At 42.2% G+C, this 14,418-nt stretch overlaps 2 protein-coding genes across 2 annotated transcripts in view; one reads left to right on the top strand and one right to left on the bottom strand.

The window, feature by feature from the left end:
- Window positions 1-1,004: 1,004 nt before the first annotated feature.
- Window positions 1,005-2,721, bottom strand: ndufc1 (NADH:ubiquinone oxidoreductase subunit C1). The gene is made up of 4 exons (XM_053631839.1): window positions 2,590-2,721; window positions 1,743-1,846; window positions 1,530-1,602; window positions 1,005-1,087 (listed from the first exon to the last, which is right to left on the bottom strand). The coding sequence occupies exons 1-3, from the start codon at window positions 2,633-2,635 to the stop codon at window positions 1,543-1,545; spliced, it is 210 nt and encodes a 69-aa protein (XP_053487814.1). The 5' UTR covers window positions 2,636-2,721; the 3' UTR covers window positions 1,005-1,087; window positions 1,530-1,542.
- Window positions 2,722-4,507: 1,786 nt separating this feature from the next.
- naa15a (N-alpha-acetyltransferase 15, NatA auxiliary subunit a) overlaps window positions 4,508-14,418 on the top strand; it is a 14,838-nt gene continuing 4,927 nt past the window's right edge. The window contains exons 1-14 of the mRNA XM_053631817.1: window positions 4,508-4,770; window positions 6,285-6,369; window positions 6,475-6,579; window positions 6,811-6,968; window positions 7,079-7,213; window positions 9,265-9,418; window positions 9,500-9,619; window positions 9,722-9,817; window positions 10,695-10,801; window positions 10,927-10,999; window positions 11,661-11,830; window positions 12,804-12,956; window positions 13,117-13,245; window positions 13,334-13,547. Of these exons, the coding sequence (XP_053487792.1) occupies window positions 4,717-4,770; window positions 6,285-6,369; window positions 6,475-6,579; window positions 6,811-6,968; window positions 7,079-7,213; window positions 9,265-9,418; window positions 9,500-9,619; window positions 9,722-9,817; window positions 10,695-10,801; window positions 10,927-10,999; window positions 11,661-11,830; window positions 12,804-12,956; window positions 13,117-13,245; window positions 13,334-13,547 (1,753 nt within the window). The 5' untranslated portion in view covers window positions 4,508-4,716. The remainder of the gene's footprint in view (window positions 4,771-6,284; window positions 6,370-6,474; window positions 6,580-6,810; window positions 6,969-7,078; window positions 7,214-9,264; window positions 9,419-9,499; window positions 9,620-9,721; window positions 9,818-10,694; window positions 10,802-10,926; window positions 11,000-11,660; window positions 11,831-12,803; window positions 12,957-13,116; window positions 13,246-13,333; window positions 13,548-14,418) is intronic.

Here is a 14,418-nt window from a genome sequence, read left to right as displayed (position 1 = left end):
TCATGGCCTTAATTTAGTTAGCTAGCTTGTGAATGTTTGTACAGGCGAAAATACCCGGATGAGACAGCGGTATCTAATTTGTCCAGACGATCCCACGTGACTCTTATGACAGGTTTGTTTTTTTTTCCCTGTTGTGTACAGGTAGTTCAATAAAAACAGACAACATGCAAAAATACAAATCTGCTCTTACACATCACATATAAATACAATTTTGGAGAGAATTTTAGATAATTAAATATTTTTAAATACTTCTCTTGTTGTCCAAATTTTTAATCCTGAACCATGATGATACTTATGAAGAGTAAACCACTTAAAGTGACATGAGAAGCCATTTTTTTTAATTCAGCAACATACCGAGGTACCAAAACCTTACATTTAGGTTCAGAAATAATTGAAAGTTCAATGTTTGCGGTCACCATGGCAACTGCGGTGTTTATGTTGCTCTTCAATTGAATGATCTTTTAACAACCTTTTCCTGCTGGAAAAAAACCCAATAGAAACCATCACTGAAACTCTAATGGTTTCCAAAACAAATACCATTACAAACAATTAAAACCATTACCAAATGTCAGTGTTCTATTGGTCTTTAATGGTATCCACTAGACATTACATGCCACCAATAGAAGGCAACAAATTAACAAGAGAGACCCACAGGGACCATTACAGCTTCCATTAAAACCAATACAATTCCCATTATAACTATTACAATTTCTTTGAGGGTTTCTTTTGGGTTTTTTTTTTTCATCAGGGTCTAGAACACCAATTTCACAAAAAACATCATGCTTAATGCGACTGGTGCAAAGTTTACAGTACGGCATGTCCAATCTGAAATGACACAGGCGTTCATTTATCTTTCCTCTCGCTACATATAGACAATTGGGACACTTATCCTTTGACCAGCTGCTCTTAAGTAACTACAGTACGGGGCGTTCTCTTCTCAGTGTGACCTGTTCTGCACCACACAAAATGCAAATATCTGTAATGAAGTCAAGTAGACAGAGAAATAATGAACACGTACACATCTTTATTATACATAATTATAGATGACACCAAAGCAGTGAAGCACACATGTACAGGAAAATACAATCTGCAAGAAGAAAGAAAAAATTATTAGCTGTATTATTATTATTAATAATAACTCATCATCAGTAGATGACCATTTCTAACTACATATTTTAATATGTATTGATTCCTGCATCTAAGAATGAAAATTTACTCAATATAGAGTAAATACTATACACACTATGAGTCAAAGATGAGACCAGAGATCTTTTAATACTATTAATATGTTTTAGGCGGCAGAAGTATCACATAATAATTGAAGACATGTAAATATCATCTTAATGTGCTATTCTTAAATTATCCATGTGGATTTAATGCCGTATTGGGTATCAGATTCAGGATAAATTCAAACCGGTCTTGGAAACATCCGATTTATGTGTTTATGTAGCTCTTATTGCTCAGATTGTGCCACTCGTGATGCGAATGTAACCTGAAAGATAGACACTTAAGTCTTAAGTGTTGCTTACACGTTACAACTTATTACTCCAGTCCTTTTCTTGCTTTGTATTCCTGCACGTCGCTCCGGTGCGTTTTGAAGAGCTGATGAAAGAGAAAGAAAAAAAAACTGAGAGGAAATTTTTTATTTATATTGTGGTCATTCAGCAACATACAGGAATAACAGTGAAATTCCTAATGTTTCTGAAAAAAACAACGAGACACTACGACACTATCAGGATTACCATCGCCCACAGGAGAGCTGTGGTCCCGAAGGCTAGACCCACTCGCAGCATGTTCGGTTTGGAAGGATCCGGCTTGGTTGCGGTGAAAGCATTTCTGCTCACGACTGGGGAAAGAAGAAAGAAAGGGGGGGAAAAACAGACTTCAAATGTATCGCAATGTCACAGTTTGATGAAACATAGACAAAAAAGACAAGATGGAGAAATCCTACAGCAAAGTAGTAATGTACAATGAAAAAAAAAACAATGTCAAAATGAGCAAATAAAAGACAATTAGATATGATGTTGGATAATATAATATAACAGTATATAGTATAAAGTCAACAAATAGCGTCCATGTAAGGAACAAAACATTTCAGCGTGTACTGTTAGAGGGAAAATAATCAACGCTGGGGTTCTGATGTGAAGCAGACATCTGGTCACCACCCTGAAGCAGCTTTAAACAGTGGTCCCTTCACTCTGACACTGGAGACGCCTTCCATAAATGTGACACAAACGTCTCCTTACACGAGGAATACTTCACCTGTGATTTACCTTGTTGTTGGCGCTATGATCATTACTGTTGCTAGACAATAAACCAACACTTTCTGACCAATCAGAATCGACAATTCAACAATATGAACTACGTTTTAGTGTAGTTTATACACAGACACCTAGATTAGGCTAGGCTAAGCTAAACTAAGATAAGCTAGGCTAAGCTAAGCTAGTAGGATAAACTAAGGTCAGCTATACAGCCCTAGCTAACTAGCTAATACGACCAAATGGAAACGGTTGCAAATGTTTTACTTTGGTAAAAAAATATTAGCAAAATGTTTCCAAACCTAAACACTACAGTCACACCAATACTTACTTTTGTTTAAAGTTGTAGTTCGGAGTAATAACCGACCGAGAGGCATTTTGCCACAGAAACAAGAGGACACGCCGCTCGATTAGATCAGTGTTCGGTTACACTCGCCTGAACGGACAATCAAACACACACAGAGCAATCGATTAACATGTCGAAAATGAACACAAAACAGCCATTATTTTAAAAAATACGTCAAGTGGTTTAGGTGTATTAAGTTATAAAGCCTTAAGTAATGCATTCAAAGCTAACTGGGTTAGCAAATTAATCTAAAAATACTGTAAACATTGTAGGTAGAGCAGTAGCTCTCTAGTTTTCTGCAGCTCATTCATCTATATTTCATACACCTCCTTTACACAGATTTATCAACAACACTATCCAACTATTATAGAATATATTGATAAAGTGTAACCAATATGTGTAACTAACATTTGACATTTGGGTATGTTAATGAAGTATAATTAATATGCATAACTAACATGTATAGTCAATATTTAGAAGCATAATCTAAAACTGTCAAATACATTCTGTAGAAAATGTACACAAGAAGCAGAATATTTATTAGTATGGCATTGCATATAAACGTCCATAAAAAAATAAATAAAAAATGTTTTCGTTTGCGTTGTTGAATTCTCGATTCTGATCGGTGTCGATTCATTTTCTGTAATAGCAGTTCTGACAATAGTGCCAGCTCCAAGGCAAATCACAGTTTTAGATTAACTAAGAAAAATGTGTAATTGTTGAGATGGGGAAGTTTTCTGTAAGGAGATGTTTATTTAACATTTATGGAAGGAGTCTCCAGTTTCAGCGCTTTGTATCAGTCGGTAAGTTTTGCATTTTGTATGTGTTGTTTACTTCAAGAAAGAGAGCGAGAGAGAGAGTTAGAGAGAGAGTGGCTGATGAAGGAGAGACTTTTTATAGTTGTGTTACATAAGGAGGAAAATATTTATGAGGACCACAATAAAAAGTAAAAATAAAGTCAAAAAGACATATTTTATGAATATCGTATAAATATAATTATAAATATCGATCCGTTTTCTATACCGCTTATCCTACAGGGTCGCATGGAACCTGGAGCCTATCCCAGGGCGTATGGGGCACAAGGTGGGGTACACCCTGGACAGGGTGCCAATCCATCACAGGGTACAATCACATACACACACTCACACACCCATTCATACACTATGGTCAATTTGGACATGCCAATCAGCCTACCATGCATGTCTTTGGACTGGGGCAGGAAACCAGAGTACCCGGAGGAAACCTCCACAGCACAGGGAGAACATGCAAACTCTGCACACACAGGGCAGCGATGGGAATCAAATCCCCATCCCTGGAGATGTGAGGCGGTGTATGTTTATAGACCCAATATAAAGTTCATTATAAAAAATATTTGGCTTAGTGGTTAGCACCTTTTCCTCGCCCTTCCAGGGTTGGGGATTTAAATCTCGCCTCCGCCGTATGTATGCGGAGTTTGCATGTTCCCTGTGTTTTGGGGGTTTCCTCTGAGTGCTCGGGTTTCCTCCCCCAGTACAAAGATATGCCTTGTAGGCTGACTGGCATTTCCAAATTGACCGTAGTGTATGAATGGGTGTTGTACCCTGCGATGGGTTGCAACCCTGTCCAGGATGTCTCCCGCCTTGTGCCCAGGATTTCCTGGGATAGGCTCCAGGCTCCCGTGTGACTCTGTGTAGGATAAGCCGTACAGAAAATGGATGGATGGATTATTATTAGTATTATTGTTGTTATAATAATAATAATTATTATTATTATTATTAGTAGTAGTAGTATTTATGCACTTTAGTGTATGCACACTGGCAAAAATTAAAACTACTACAAATAATAATAATAATAATAATAATAATAATAATAATAATGTGTGTTTCGTTGTAGTTTTACGATTTTACCCGGAAGAGAAGCTGTTCCCGGTGCGCATGCGCAGACCGCGGGTTGTCCTGGAGAAAAGCCGAGGCCGCCATGTTGGTTCCGTTACCACGTGAAGACTCCTGATCCAAAAGCCAGTGAAGTTGCAGGGGCGGAAATTGATTAGAACACAATCCGGGAGAGGATTCTGACCCCAGCCCAGCTCCAGCTCTGATTAATGTCGATAGCACAGTGAGAGCAGTGACAGCAATGCCCCCAGTAACACTGCCGCCCAAAGAGAACGCTCTCTTTAAGAGAATACTGGTAAGTTATGGGATGTTTTAGCAAACTAACAGCTTCAGGAGCGACTTGTTCATTCAGGACTCGTTAACTAACCCGGTTAAAGTGAACTAAAGTCAACAGTAACGCGTCTTTTATTTATTTAGACGGCGAAATGAAGTAAGTGCCTGAGTCAAGGGGTGGAGTGCAAATAACTTGTACCTCCCTGCATCAGTGCACTACATAGGGAAGGAAGTCATGTCTTGTTCGCCCTAATTACTTCCACTATGTAGTCAATACAGAGCAGTTTGGAATTGAGCCATGGGGTTGGCGATTATTTAAATAGTGACAAACCTATTTCATTGTTCATTAGACTATTTAATGACTTTAATGTTTCGAAAGATTTTTTTTTTAAATAATTAAAAACCACAACAATTAATTTATTTTTAAGAGTGTGTGTATGTGTGTTTATATGAATATCGTGGGTGAAGGGGAAACATGATATTAGAATGTAATAAACTCTTTATTATGCTATTTATTTTGTAAAGTAGCTGAAAAAATAGCTGTGTGCTCAAAAAGTCGTTTTAACGTCACGGGCTCATTTGCATATTCATCGGATCGTCTTGTTCATTTGCATATCAAATGGTGTTACATGAAGGATAGAGGTTTTTTGTTGTTGTTGTTTTGTTTTTGTTTTTTTTACCAAATAAATAAGGAATAATACACACGGAGGTGTGGTGTTATTGGAAAATAATGAACGACGGGGTGATGTGATGATGAGTCCTGAGTGGTATTCCTCTTATACCACAGAGATTGGGTGTTACAATTTTCAGTTTAATTGCAGATGTGCTTTTTATCCATTTATAGTTATGTTTGGTTGTGGGACGTCTGTGTGACAAGGTCCTGTTATCGCTTATAAACAGTCGTTCTGTCTGTCTCTCTCTCTGTCTGTCTGTCTCTCTCTCGTTCCCTCTCTGTCCATCTGTCTATCTCTCTCTCTTTGTCTTGAAGTTAATGAGATTAAAAAGAAATCGGAGCTTGTCGTGTTCCAGAGAAACCGCAAAAGCGGAAACTCCTTTGTCTTGTCTCAGAAAACACTATTACAAACCTCTGACACTGGAGACTCCTTCCATAAGTCTCCTTATAGAACGCTTCACCATATCAGTGATTGTGCTTTTATTTTGCTATTTTATTTTATTATTTTTTTTTTAAATAAAATGATTTTAAAATCTGATTATTATTATTATTATTATTATTATTATTATTATTAGACTTGGATTGTGTAGATAGTCTGCCCCTGTGAATGAGCTGTTACTATAGAAACAGTGATGTATTCGAGCGGGGCGCATTAATATAAACCTGTGAGATGAATTACAGCCAGAGCTTCTGTTATAGAAAACGAATCACCTTCTGACCAATCAGCATAGAGAATTCAGCAACACCGTGGGATACGTAACGGATATCTAGTCATTACAAGTAATCCATTTTTAATTTGTGTATGTTGAGACATGCTTTAAGTCTCTCTCTCTCTCTCTCTCTCTCTCTCTCTCGGACATCAGAGATGCTACGAGCGCAAGCAATACAGAAACGGCCTGAAGTTCTGCAAGCAGATCTTGTCCAACCCCAAATTTGCAGAGCATGGGGGTAAGATAGATGTAAACATTGCCTTAATGCTGTGTGATGGTTTAAGCCTGATTTTGAGGTGTATGACGAACGTGTGTCGCTGTCTTTGCGCCCGTCTCTCTGTAGAGACGCTGGCGATGAAGGGACTGACTCTGAACTGCCTGGGAAGAAAAGAAGAGGCGTACGATCTGGTCAGAAGAGGCCTCCGCAACGACCTGAAGAGTCACGTCTGTATCCTCCACAGAGGCGTGATCTTTCTTTTATTAGTAGTATTTAACTGCATTTTCAGGAAGTCATCATTTTGTAATCTCTTCCTAATAAAGAAGTCCTTATTTGAAGTTTTAAAGAACGGCCATAAAACACCATCTAGTTTTTTTTTTTTTTTAACAACACACTGAACGTTGACCTCGTTAAGGTTGTGTGTGTGGGTGCGGGTTCCTGTCCTTGACTCCGCCCCCACAGGCTGGCACGTGTACGGTTTGTTGCAGCGCTCTGACAAGAAATACGACGAAGCTATTAAGTGCTACAGAAACGCGCTGAAATGGGACAAAGACAACCTGCAGATCCTCCGAGACCTCTCGCTGCTGCAGATCCAGATGAGGGACCTCGAGGGATACAGGGTGAGGCAGAGAGAGAACCAAAGAGCAAGTGTGTGTGTGTTAGAGAAATGTGTGGCGCCATTATGGTGTACTAAAACTAATTTTCTCGTGTGTGTGTGTGTGTGTTGTAGGAGACCAGGTACCATTTGCTGCAGTTGCGTCCGGCTCAGAGAGCATCATGGATCGGGTACGCCATCGCCTATCACCTGCTGCAGGACTACGAGATGGCGGCCAAAATCGTAGAGGAGTTTCGCAAAACCCAGCAGGCATGTTGGAAATATACAGTCGAAGTTGCTTGAAAGTTTGTGAGCCCTTTAGAATTTTCTATATTTCTGTGTAAATATGACCTAAAACATCGTCAGATTTTCACACGAGTCCTAAAAGTAGATAAAGAGAACCCAATTAAACAAATGAGGAAAAAAATATTATACTCGGTCATTTATTTACTGAGGAGAATGATCCGAAATTACGTATCTGTGAGTGGGAAAAGTATGTGAAGGTGTGGTTTTTTTTCGATCGGTGGGATGACGATCAGGTGTGAGTGAGTGAGCGCCCTGGTTTATTTAACGTCTGATCTTCGCAACATGTTTGTGGAAGTGTATCATGGCACGAACGAAGGAGGTTTCTGACGACCTCAGAAAAAGAGTTGTTGAAGCCCGTGAGGTCGGAAAAGGTTGCAAAACCATCTCTAAAGAGTTTGGACTCCACCGATCTACAGACAGACAGATATCAGGAAATTCAAGACCATTGTTCCCCTCCCCAGGAGTGATCGACCAACAAAGATCACGCCAAGAGCAAGACGTGTAATAGTCCATGAGGTCACAAAGGAACCCAGGATAATGTCAATGTTCCTGAGACCACCATCAGGAGAACACTGAACAACAACGGTGTGAATGGCAGGGTTGCAGGGAGAAAGCCACTGGTCTCCAAAAAAAGAACATTGCTGCACATCTGCGGTTTGCTAAAGCGCACGTGGACAAGCCAGAAGGCTGTTGGAAAAATGTTTAGTGGATGGATGAGACAAAAATAGAACTTTTTTGGTTTAAATGAGAAGCGTTATGTTTGGAGAAAGGAAAACACTGCATTCCAGCATAAGAACCTTATCCCATCTGTGAAACACGGTGGTGGTAGTATCATGGCTTGGTCCTGTTTTGCTGCATCTGGACCAAGACGACTTGACATCATTGATGGAACAATGAATTCTCAGTTATTCCAGCGAATTCTAAAGGAAAATGTCAGGACATCTGTCCATGATCTGAATCTCTAGAGAAGGTGGGTCATGCAGCAAGACAATGACCCTAAACACACAAGTCATTCTACCAAAGAACGGTTAAAGAGGAATAAAGTTCAGCTTTTTGAATGGGAAGTCAAAGTTCTGACCTGAATCCAATAGAAATGTTGTTGAAGGACCTGAAGTAAGCAGATCATGTGAGGAAACCCACCAACATCCCAGAGATGAAGCTGTTCTGTACTGAGGAACGGGCTAAAATTTCTCCAAGCCGATCTGCAGGACTTATCGACAGTTACCCCAGACGTTTATCTGCACAAGGGGGTCACACCAGATACTGAAAGCAAAGGTTCACATACTTTTGACACTCACAGAGATGTCATATTGGATCATTTTCCTCAATAAGTAAATGACCGAGTGTAATATTTTTGTCTCATTTAAGTGGGTTCTCCTTTATCTCCTTTCAGGACTCGTGTGAAAATCTGAAAATGTTTTGGGTCATATTTATACAGAAATATAGACAGTTCTAATATAGAAATGAACCAGTCCCTTCAGGAATTAACGCAAATTCAAGCGAACGCCGCAATATTCAGAGGTTTGGGCGCAGATTTGGGACGAGACGCGACGCGTCATGTGACGTCATCACGACGCGCGACGAGCCAGAACCCGAACGCGAGGACGGCTAAAAGGCCGCTGCGAAAAAGAGCGTGCAAATCAATTTCGTGCGTGTGCGATTTCGCCAATGCGAGTCGTTTTCCGCAAATCGCGTCACGGATTTTGAAAGAAATTGGCCGCAACAATTAAAAAGGAAACCCTCTATGAAATCCTGTACGGACCGATGAACACGTAACCGAAGCTGATGTGAGATGCGCGTCTCCGTTCGAGATTTTTCCCCTATAAGCACCAGGGATTTTTCACATTTGCACCAATCAATCTTGACCAAGAGCATCTCGTTTCCATGTCGCTTTGCTTCTCATTTGCATAAAGTTCAACTCTGTTCAGCATTATCGCATCAGCGTGCGTGTGTGTTTAGAGGTTATATTTTAAAGTATAGTGTTTTTTTTTTTTTTTTTTGGTTTTCCGTTACAGACGTCTCCGGATAAAGTGGACTACGAGTACAGTGAGCTGTTGCTGTATCAGAATCAAGTGATGCGAGAGGCGGGGTTTTTCAAGGAGGCGCTCGATCACCTGATCAGCTACGAGAAACAGATCTGCGACAAAATGGCTGTGGAGGAGACCAGAGGTGGGTTTATAGAAACTAATGTTTTAAATGTGATTTGAATGATTGTTGCAATGCTGTCAGAACTCATTAAATGTAACGTAGGAGAGTTGTTGCTGGAGTTGGATCGGGACAGTGAAGCCATGGAGGTTTATCGCCATCTGCAGGAGAGAAACCCTGAGAACTGGAGCTACTACCAGGGTCTGGAGAGAGCGCTGAAACCAGGTACAGAAACACACACACATACACGTACTGATTACATTAGTCTCCTCACTGTTGAGGCTTGACCGTGTGTGTGTGTGTGTGTGTGTGTGTGTGTGTGTTTAGGGAGTGTGGAGGAGAGGCAGCAGATCTACGAGGACGTCTGGGTGAAGTTCCCTAAGGGTTTAGTGCCCAGGAGGCTGCCGCTCAACTTCCTCACAGGTGAGAGTTTCGTGTTCAGGATTCGGATTTCTGAATATTTTCTGACTAGATAACATTTTCCATAGTTTAAATACTAAAATGGAGTCATTTTTATGGGTGTGTATCTTCTGAGACGATACAATATGCACCTTCATACGGGTACAACAATGTGTTTTGGTATTGTGTAGTTTGATTGCGTTAAAAAAAAGCCACGCCTCCTTCACCGAGTCTGACAATCACAATGACTGGTAAACACTGAGGCCACGCCTCCTTCACTGAGTCTGACAATCACAATGACTGGTAAACACTGAGGCCACGCCTCCTTCACCGAGTCTGACAATCACAATGACTGGTAAACACTGAGGCCACGCCTCCTTCGCCGAGTCTGACAATCACAATGACTGGTAAACACTGAGGCCACGCCTCCTTCGCCAAGTCTGACAATCACAATGACTGGTAAACACTGAGGCCACGCCTCCTTCGCCAAGTCTGACAATCACAATGACTGGTAAACACGGAGGCCACGCCTCCTTCACCGAGTCTGACAATCACAGTGACTGGTAAACACTGAGGCCACGCCTCCTTCGCCGAGTCTGACAATCACAATGACTGGTAAACACTGAGGCCACGCCTCCTTCACTGAGTCTGACGATCACAATGACTGGTAAACACTGAGGCCACGCCTCCTTCACTTAGACCGAAGGGCGCCGAGGCCGCGCCTCCTTCGCTCGGACGGATGGGCACCGAGGCCACGCCTCCTTCACATTCATAATAATCACATTTTCTTAAAATTAGATTGTAAATTTGAAACTGTGTAGTGTTTGTAGTAATGGACTGCCACAATAATTCAGACACGTCTCTTTTTTTTTTTCTGTCTTTCTGCTCTGGATGTGTTCAGGAGAGAAGTTCAGGGAGTGTCTGGATCATTACCTGAGGGTAAACTTCAGTAAAGGATGTCCTCCGCTTTTCACTACACTGAAATCTCTCTACCACGACAAGGAGAAGGTGAGACGGACACAGAAGCATACGGAGTCGGATGCTTGTAGGATTTGTGTGTGTGAGTGAGAGTGTGTGACTGACGGACTAGCTCTCGGCGAGGACGATCATGTTTGTCACATGTCTCACGGCAGGTGTCGGTCATCGAGCAGATGGCGGTGAGCTATGAGGCGAGTTTGAGAAGCTGCAGAATGTTCAGTCAGAACGGTAAGTCCTCCATGTGCCAGAGAGAGCGCGATACACACCTAAAGACTAAAGGTCACGAGCGTTACCCGAGTTGTAACCGAACCGACCTGAACACGCCAAAACGTGTTCTTTCCCGTTACTAGGCGATATCGAAACAAACAAACGCAGAGGCGCCAGGCTTGGAGCGGTGTGTGCGCCGACATGAAGAGAAGAGAGAAAAGCACAGGAAACAAAACAAGCCTTCACTTTACATTAACGACGTAACGGTCACGATAAAGCGTTAACATGCGGCGGTCGGTTCCTTCTCGAGGAGTGGTGACTTTTATAAGTGAAGGTGTTCAAATCACCAGAGCAAAAACTGTGGAATTTGAGAAGCATTACACACACACACACACACACACACACACCACTTTAATAGGAACACCTGCTTATCCATGACATGTTGAAGTACATAATTAAAACCGAACGCGTCATGTTCTCTCGTCCACCTCGAGGTTCAATGCGTCGTGCGCTCCGAGACGCTTTTCTGCCCAGCGCGGCTGTAACGACCGATTATTCGATTTCCTGTCAGCTCGAACCACTCTGAACGTCCTCCTCGATGCCAACAAGTTAAACTGTATGATATTTTAAAACCGAACGTACGCGGTCTCGGTAGTAACTCCTATATATGTGTGTCGTGCAGATGACGGGAAAACGGAGCCTCCCACCACCCTGCTGTGGGTCCAGTATTTCCTCGCCCAGCATTTCGATCATATCGGACAACACGTGGCCGCTCTGGAGTACATCAACACGGCCATCGAAAGCACTCCAACACTTATAGAGCTTTTCCTCATCAAGGCCAAGATCTACAAGGTAAAACACACATATGTACAGTATCTCACAAAAGTGAGTACACCCCTCACATTTTTGTAAATATTTGAGCACGTGCACTCAACTTCTTTGGTCGACCATGGCGAGGCTGTTCTGAGTAGAACCTGTCCTGTTAAACCGCTGTATGGTCTTGGCCACCGTGCTGCAGCTCAGTGTCAGGGTCTTGGCAATCTTCTTATAGCCTAGGCCATCTTTATATAGAGCAACAGTTCTTTTTTTCAGATCCTCAGAGAGTTTTTTGCCATGAGGTGCCATGTTGAACTTCCAGTGACCAGTATGAGGGAGTGTGAGAGCGATGACACCAAATTTAACACACCTGCTCCACATTCACACCTGAGACCTTGCAACACTAACAAGTCACATGACACCGGGGAGGGAAAATGGCTAATTGGGCCCAATTTGGACATTTTCACTTAGGGGTGTACTCACTTTTGTTGCCAGCGGTTTAGACATTAAAGGCTGTGTGTTGAGTTATTTTGAGGGGACGGCAAATTTACACTGTTACATGAACTGTACACTCACTACTTTACATTGTAGCAAAGTGTCATTTCTTCAGTGTCGTCACATGAAAAGATATAATCAAATATTTACAAAAATGTCAGGGGTGTACTCAACTTTCTAGAATTCTAGATACACTGCGGGTCAAAAGTTTGTGGACACTCGACTGAAATGTTTCTCATGATGTTAAAAGCAGCTGATAAGTGTGCAGCGTCGATGTGAACTCCTTTAATACTGTTTAAAGAGCATCTCAGGGGAATTCCTCAAGAAATCGGTCGAGAAAATGCAGAGAATGCATTTCTGGAAATTCTAGGCCAAAAGGGTGATTCATGAAATATTTGGGATTTGAATGTGATTTTAAAACAAACAAAAAAAAATTCTCTTTTTGGTAAACAGTTTGAAAAGAACCTGATTTTAGGGTTTGGTTTCTCTTTATCGCGCTGTCTCTCGTCTCTAGCATGCAGGAAATATTCAAGAAGCCGCACGCTGGATGGACGAGGCTCAGGCGCTCGACACTGCGGATCGCTTCATCAACTCCAAATGCGCCAAATACCTGCTGAAGGCGGGGCTGGTCAAAGAGGCTGAGGAGATGTGCTCCAAATTTACCCGGGTTAGTGTGTGTGCACTGAGGTCGACGTGTGTGTCGGGGGGAAAAGTGGAGAAGCGGTGGCGTTTTTAAGTGTTATTTATAAACTGTGTGGCCAGTAATGACGAAGGAGGCGTGGCCTCTGTCCCTGTTCACTTCTGATTTGTGTGTGTGTGTGTTTCAGGAAGGCACGTCGGCGGTGGAGAACCTGAACGAGATGCAGTGTATGTGGTTTCAGACCGAATGCGCTCTGGCGTACAAGGCCATGAACAAATACGGCGACGCGCTCAAGAAGTGCCACGAAATCGAGCGAGTGAGTTTCCGGGGGAAAACCCGTCCGCGAATATTCCAGCGCGTTGCGAAATCTCCACTTATTATTCCCTGTGTCTTTCCGTCCGCAGCACTTCGTAGAAATAACCGACGACCAGTTCGACTTCCACACGTACTGCATGAGGAAGATGACCCTGCGCTCTTACGTGGCTCTGCTCAAGCTGGAGGACGTGCTGCGCATGCACCCGTTCTACTTTAAAGCCGCGCAAACCGCCATCCAGATCTACCTCGATCTCCACGACAACCCGCTGTGCGACGACAACAAGGAGTCGCAGGCAGACAGCAGTAAATAACACACACACACACACACACACACATATATATATGCGTGTACGTGTTAAAGGAGCGGTTTGTAAATATTTAGAGACCCAGTCAAGCTTGTTTGTCGTTTCCTGTTATTTCCCGCGAGATTCAAGATTCCGCCGTTGCGACCCACAGTTCCTCGCGGCAATTCCGAGCATGCGCGTACATCTCCTTTCAGTGGATTTACCGAACAAGGTGTTTATGTGCAACAAATTTCCAAATAAAAACAGACACGTCTCAGGGGTGGGAATCAGAATATCGTGGTAATCTGAAGCGGCCAATCGGATCGCGGCGTTTACGTGACGCGATACGAATTAGAATATCGCCAAATTCTGATTAACATCGGAATGTAAACGCGGTCAGTGCGTCTTCTCACGGTTTATATCGGTTAAGGGAGCTCCACGTTACTGAACGGCTGTTCTCTGACCTTTTTAGTGGGATCTTGGAACAGGTAGAGAACTAAGAAGGTGTTAAAGCTTCAAGACAAAAATCCCACTAGCCCAGAAAGAAAAGCTTTTCCGCGTAGGATCAGACGGTTCAAAAAACGAAGGTTTCCTTTGTAATCCAAAAAAACCCCCCAAAAATAAAGGTAATCCAAGGAACACTTCCGGTTTAGATGGTGAAAAAGCTTTTATTTCCATGGATATTTCATTCAGAGGCACCGCATCAGTAAGTGAAGTGCTAGACTCAAAGGACACCACTAGATGGTGCCACAGTGAAGATAACTACAACAACAATTCCACAAAAGTTGGGACGCTGTGTAAATTGTAAATAAAAACAGAATGCAGTGGTTTGCAAATCTCATAAACCCATACGTTATTCACAATAGAACAGTGGTTATGGAATGGGCAGC

The sequence above is a fragment of the Ictalurus furcatus genome, chromosome 8 (assembly GCF_023375685.1).
Source record: "Ictalurus furcatus strain D&B chromosome 8, Billie_1.0, whole genome shotgun sequence".
Classification (NCBI taxonomy): domain Eukaryota; kingdom Metazoa; phylum Chordata; class Actinopteri; order Siluriformes; family Ictaluridae; genus Ictalurus; species Ictalurus furcatus.
This window is presented reverse-complemented; position numbering and strand designations above follow the sequence as displayed.

Excerpts from the sequence above, each read along its gene's own strand:
- ndufc1 (XM_053631839.1), bottom strand. The coding sequence starts at position 2,635 with ATGCCTCTCGGTCGGTTATTACTCCGAACTACAACTTTAAACAAAA. Across the intron at positions 1,847-2,589 it reads AACTACAACTTTAAACAAAA|TCGTGAGCAGAAATGCTTTC; the intron begins GTAAGTATTGGT and ends TTCTTTCCCCAG. Across the intron at positions 1,603-1,742 it reads CAGCTCTCCTGTGGGCGATG|CTCTTCAAAACGCACCGGAG; the intron begins GTAATCCTGATA and ends CTCTTTCATCAG.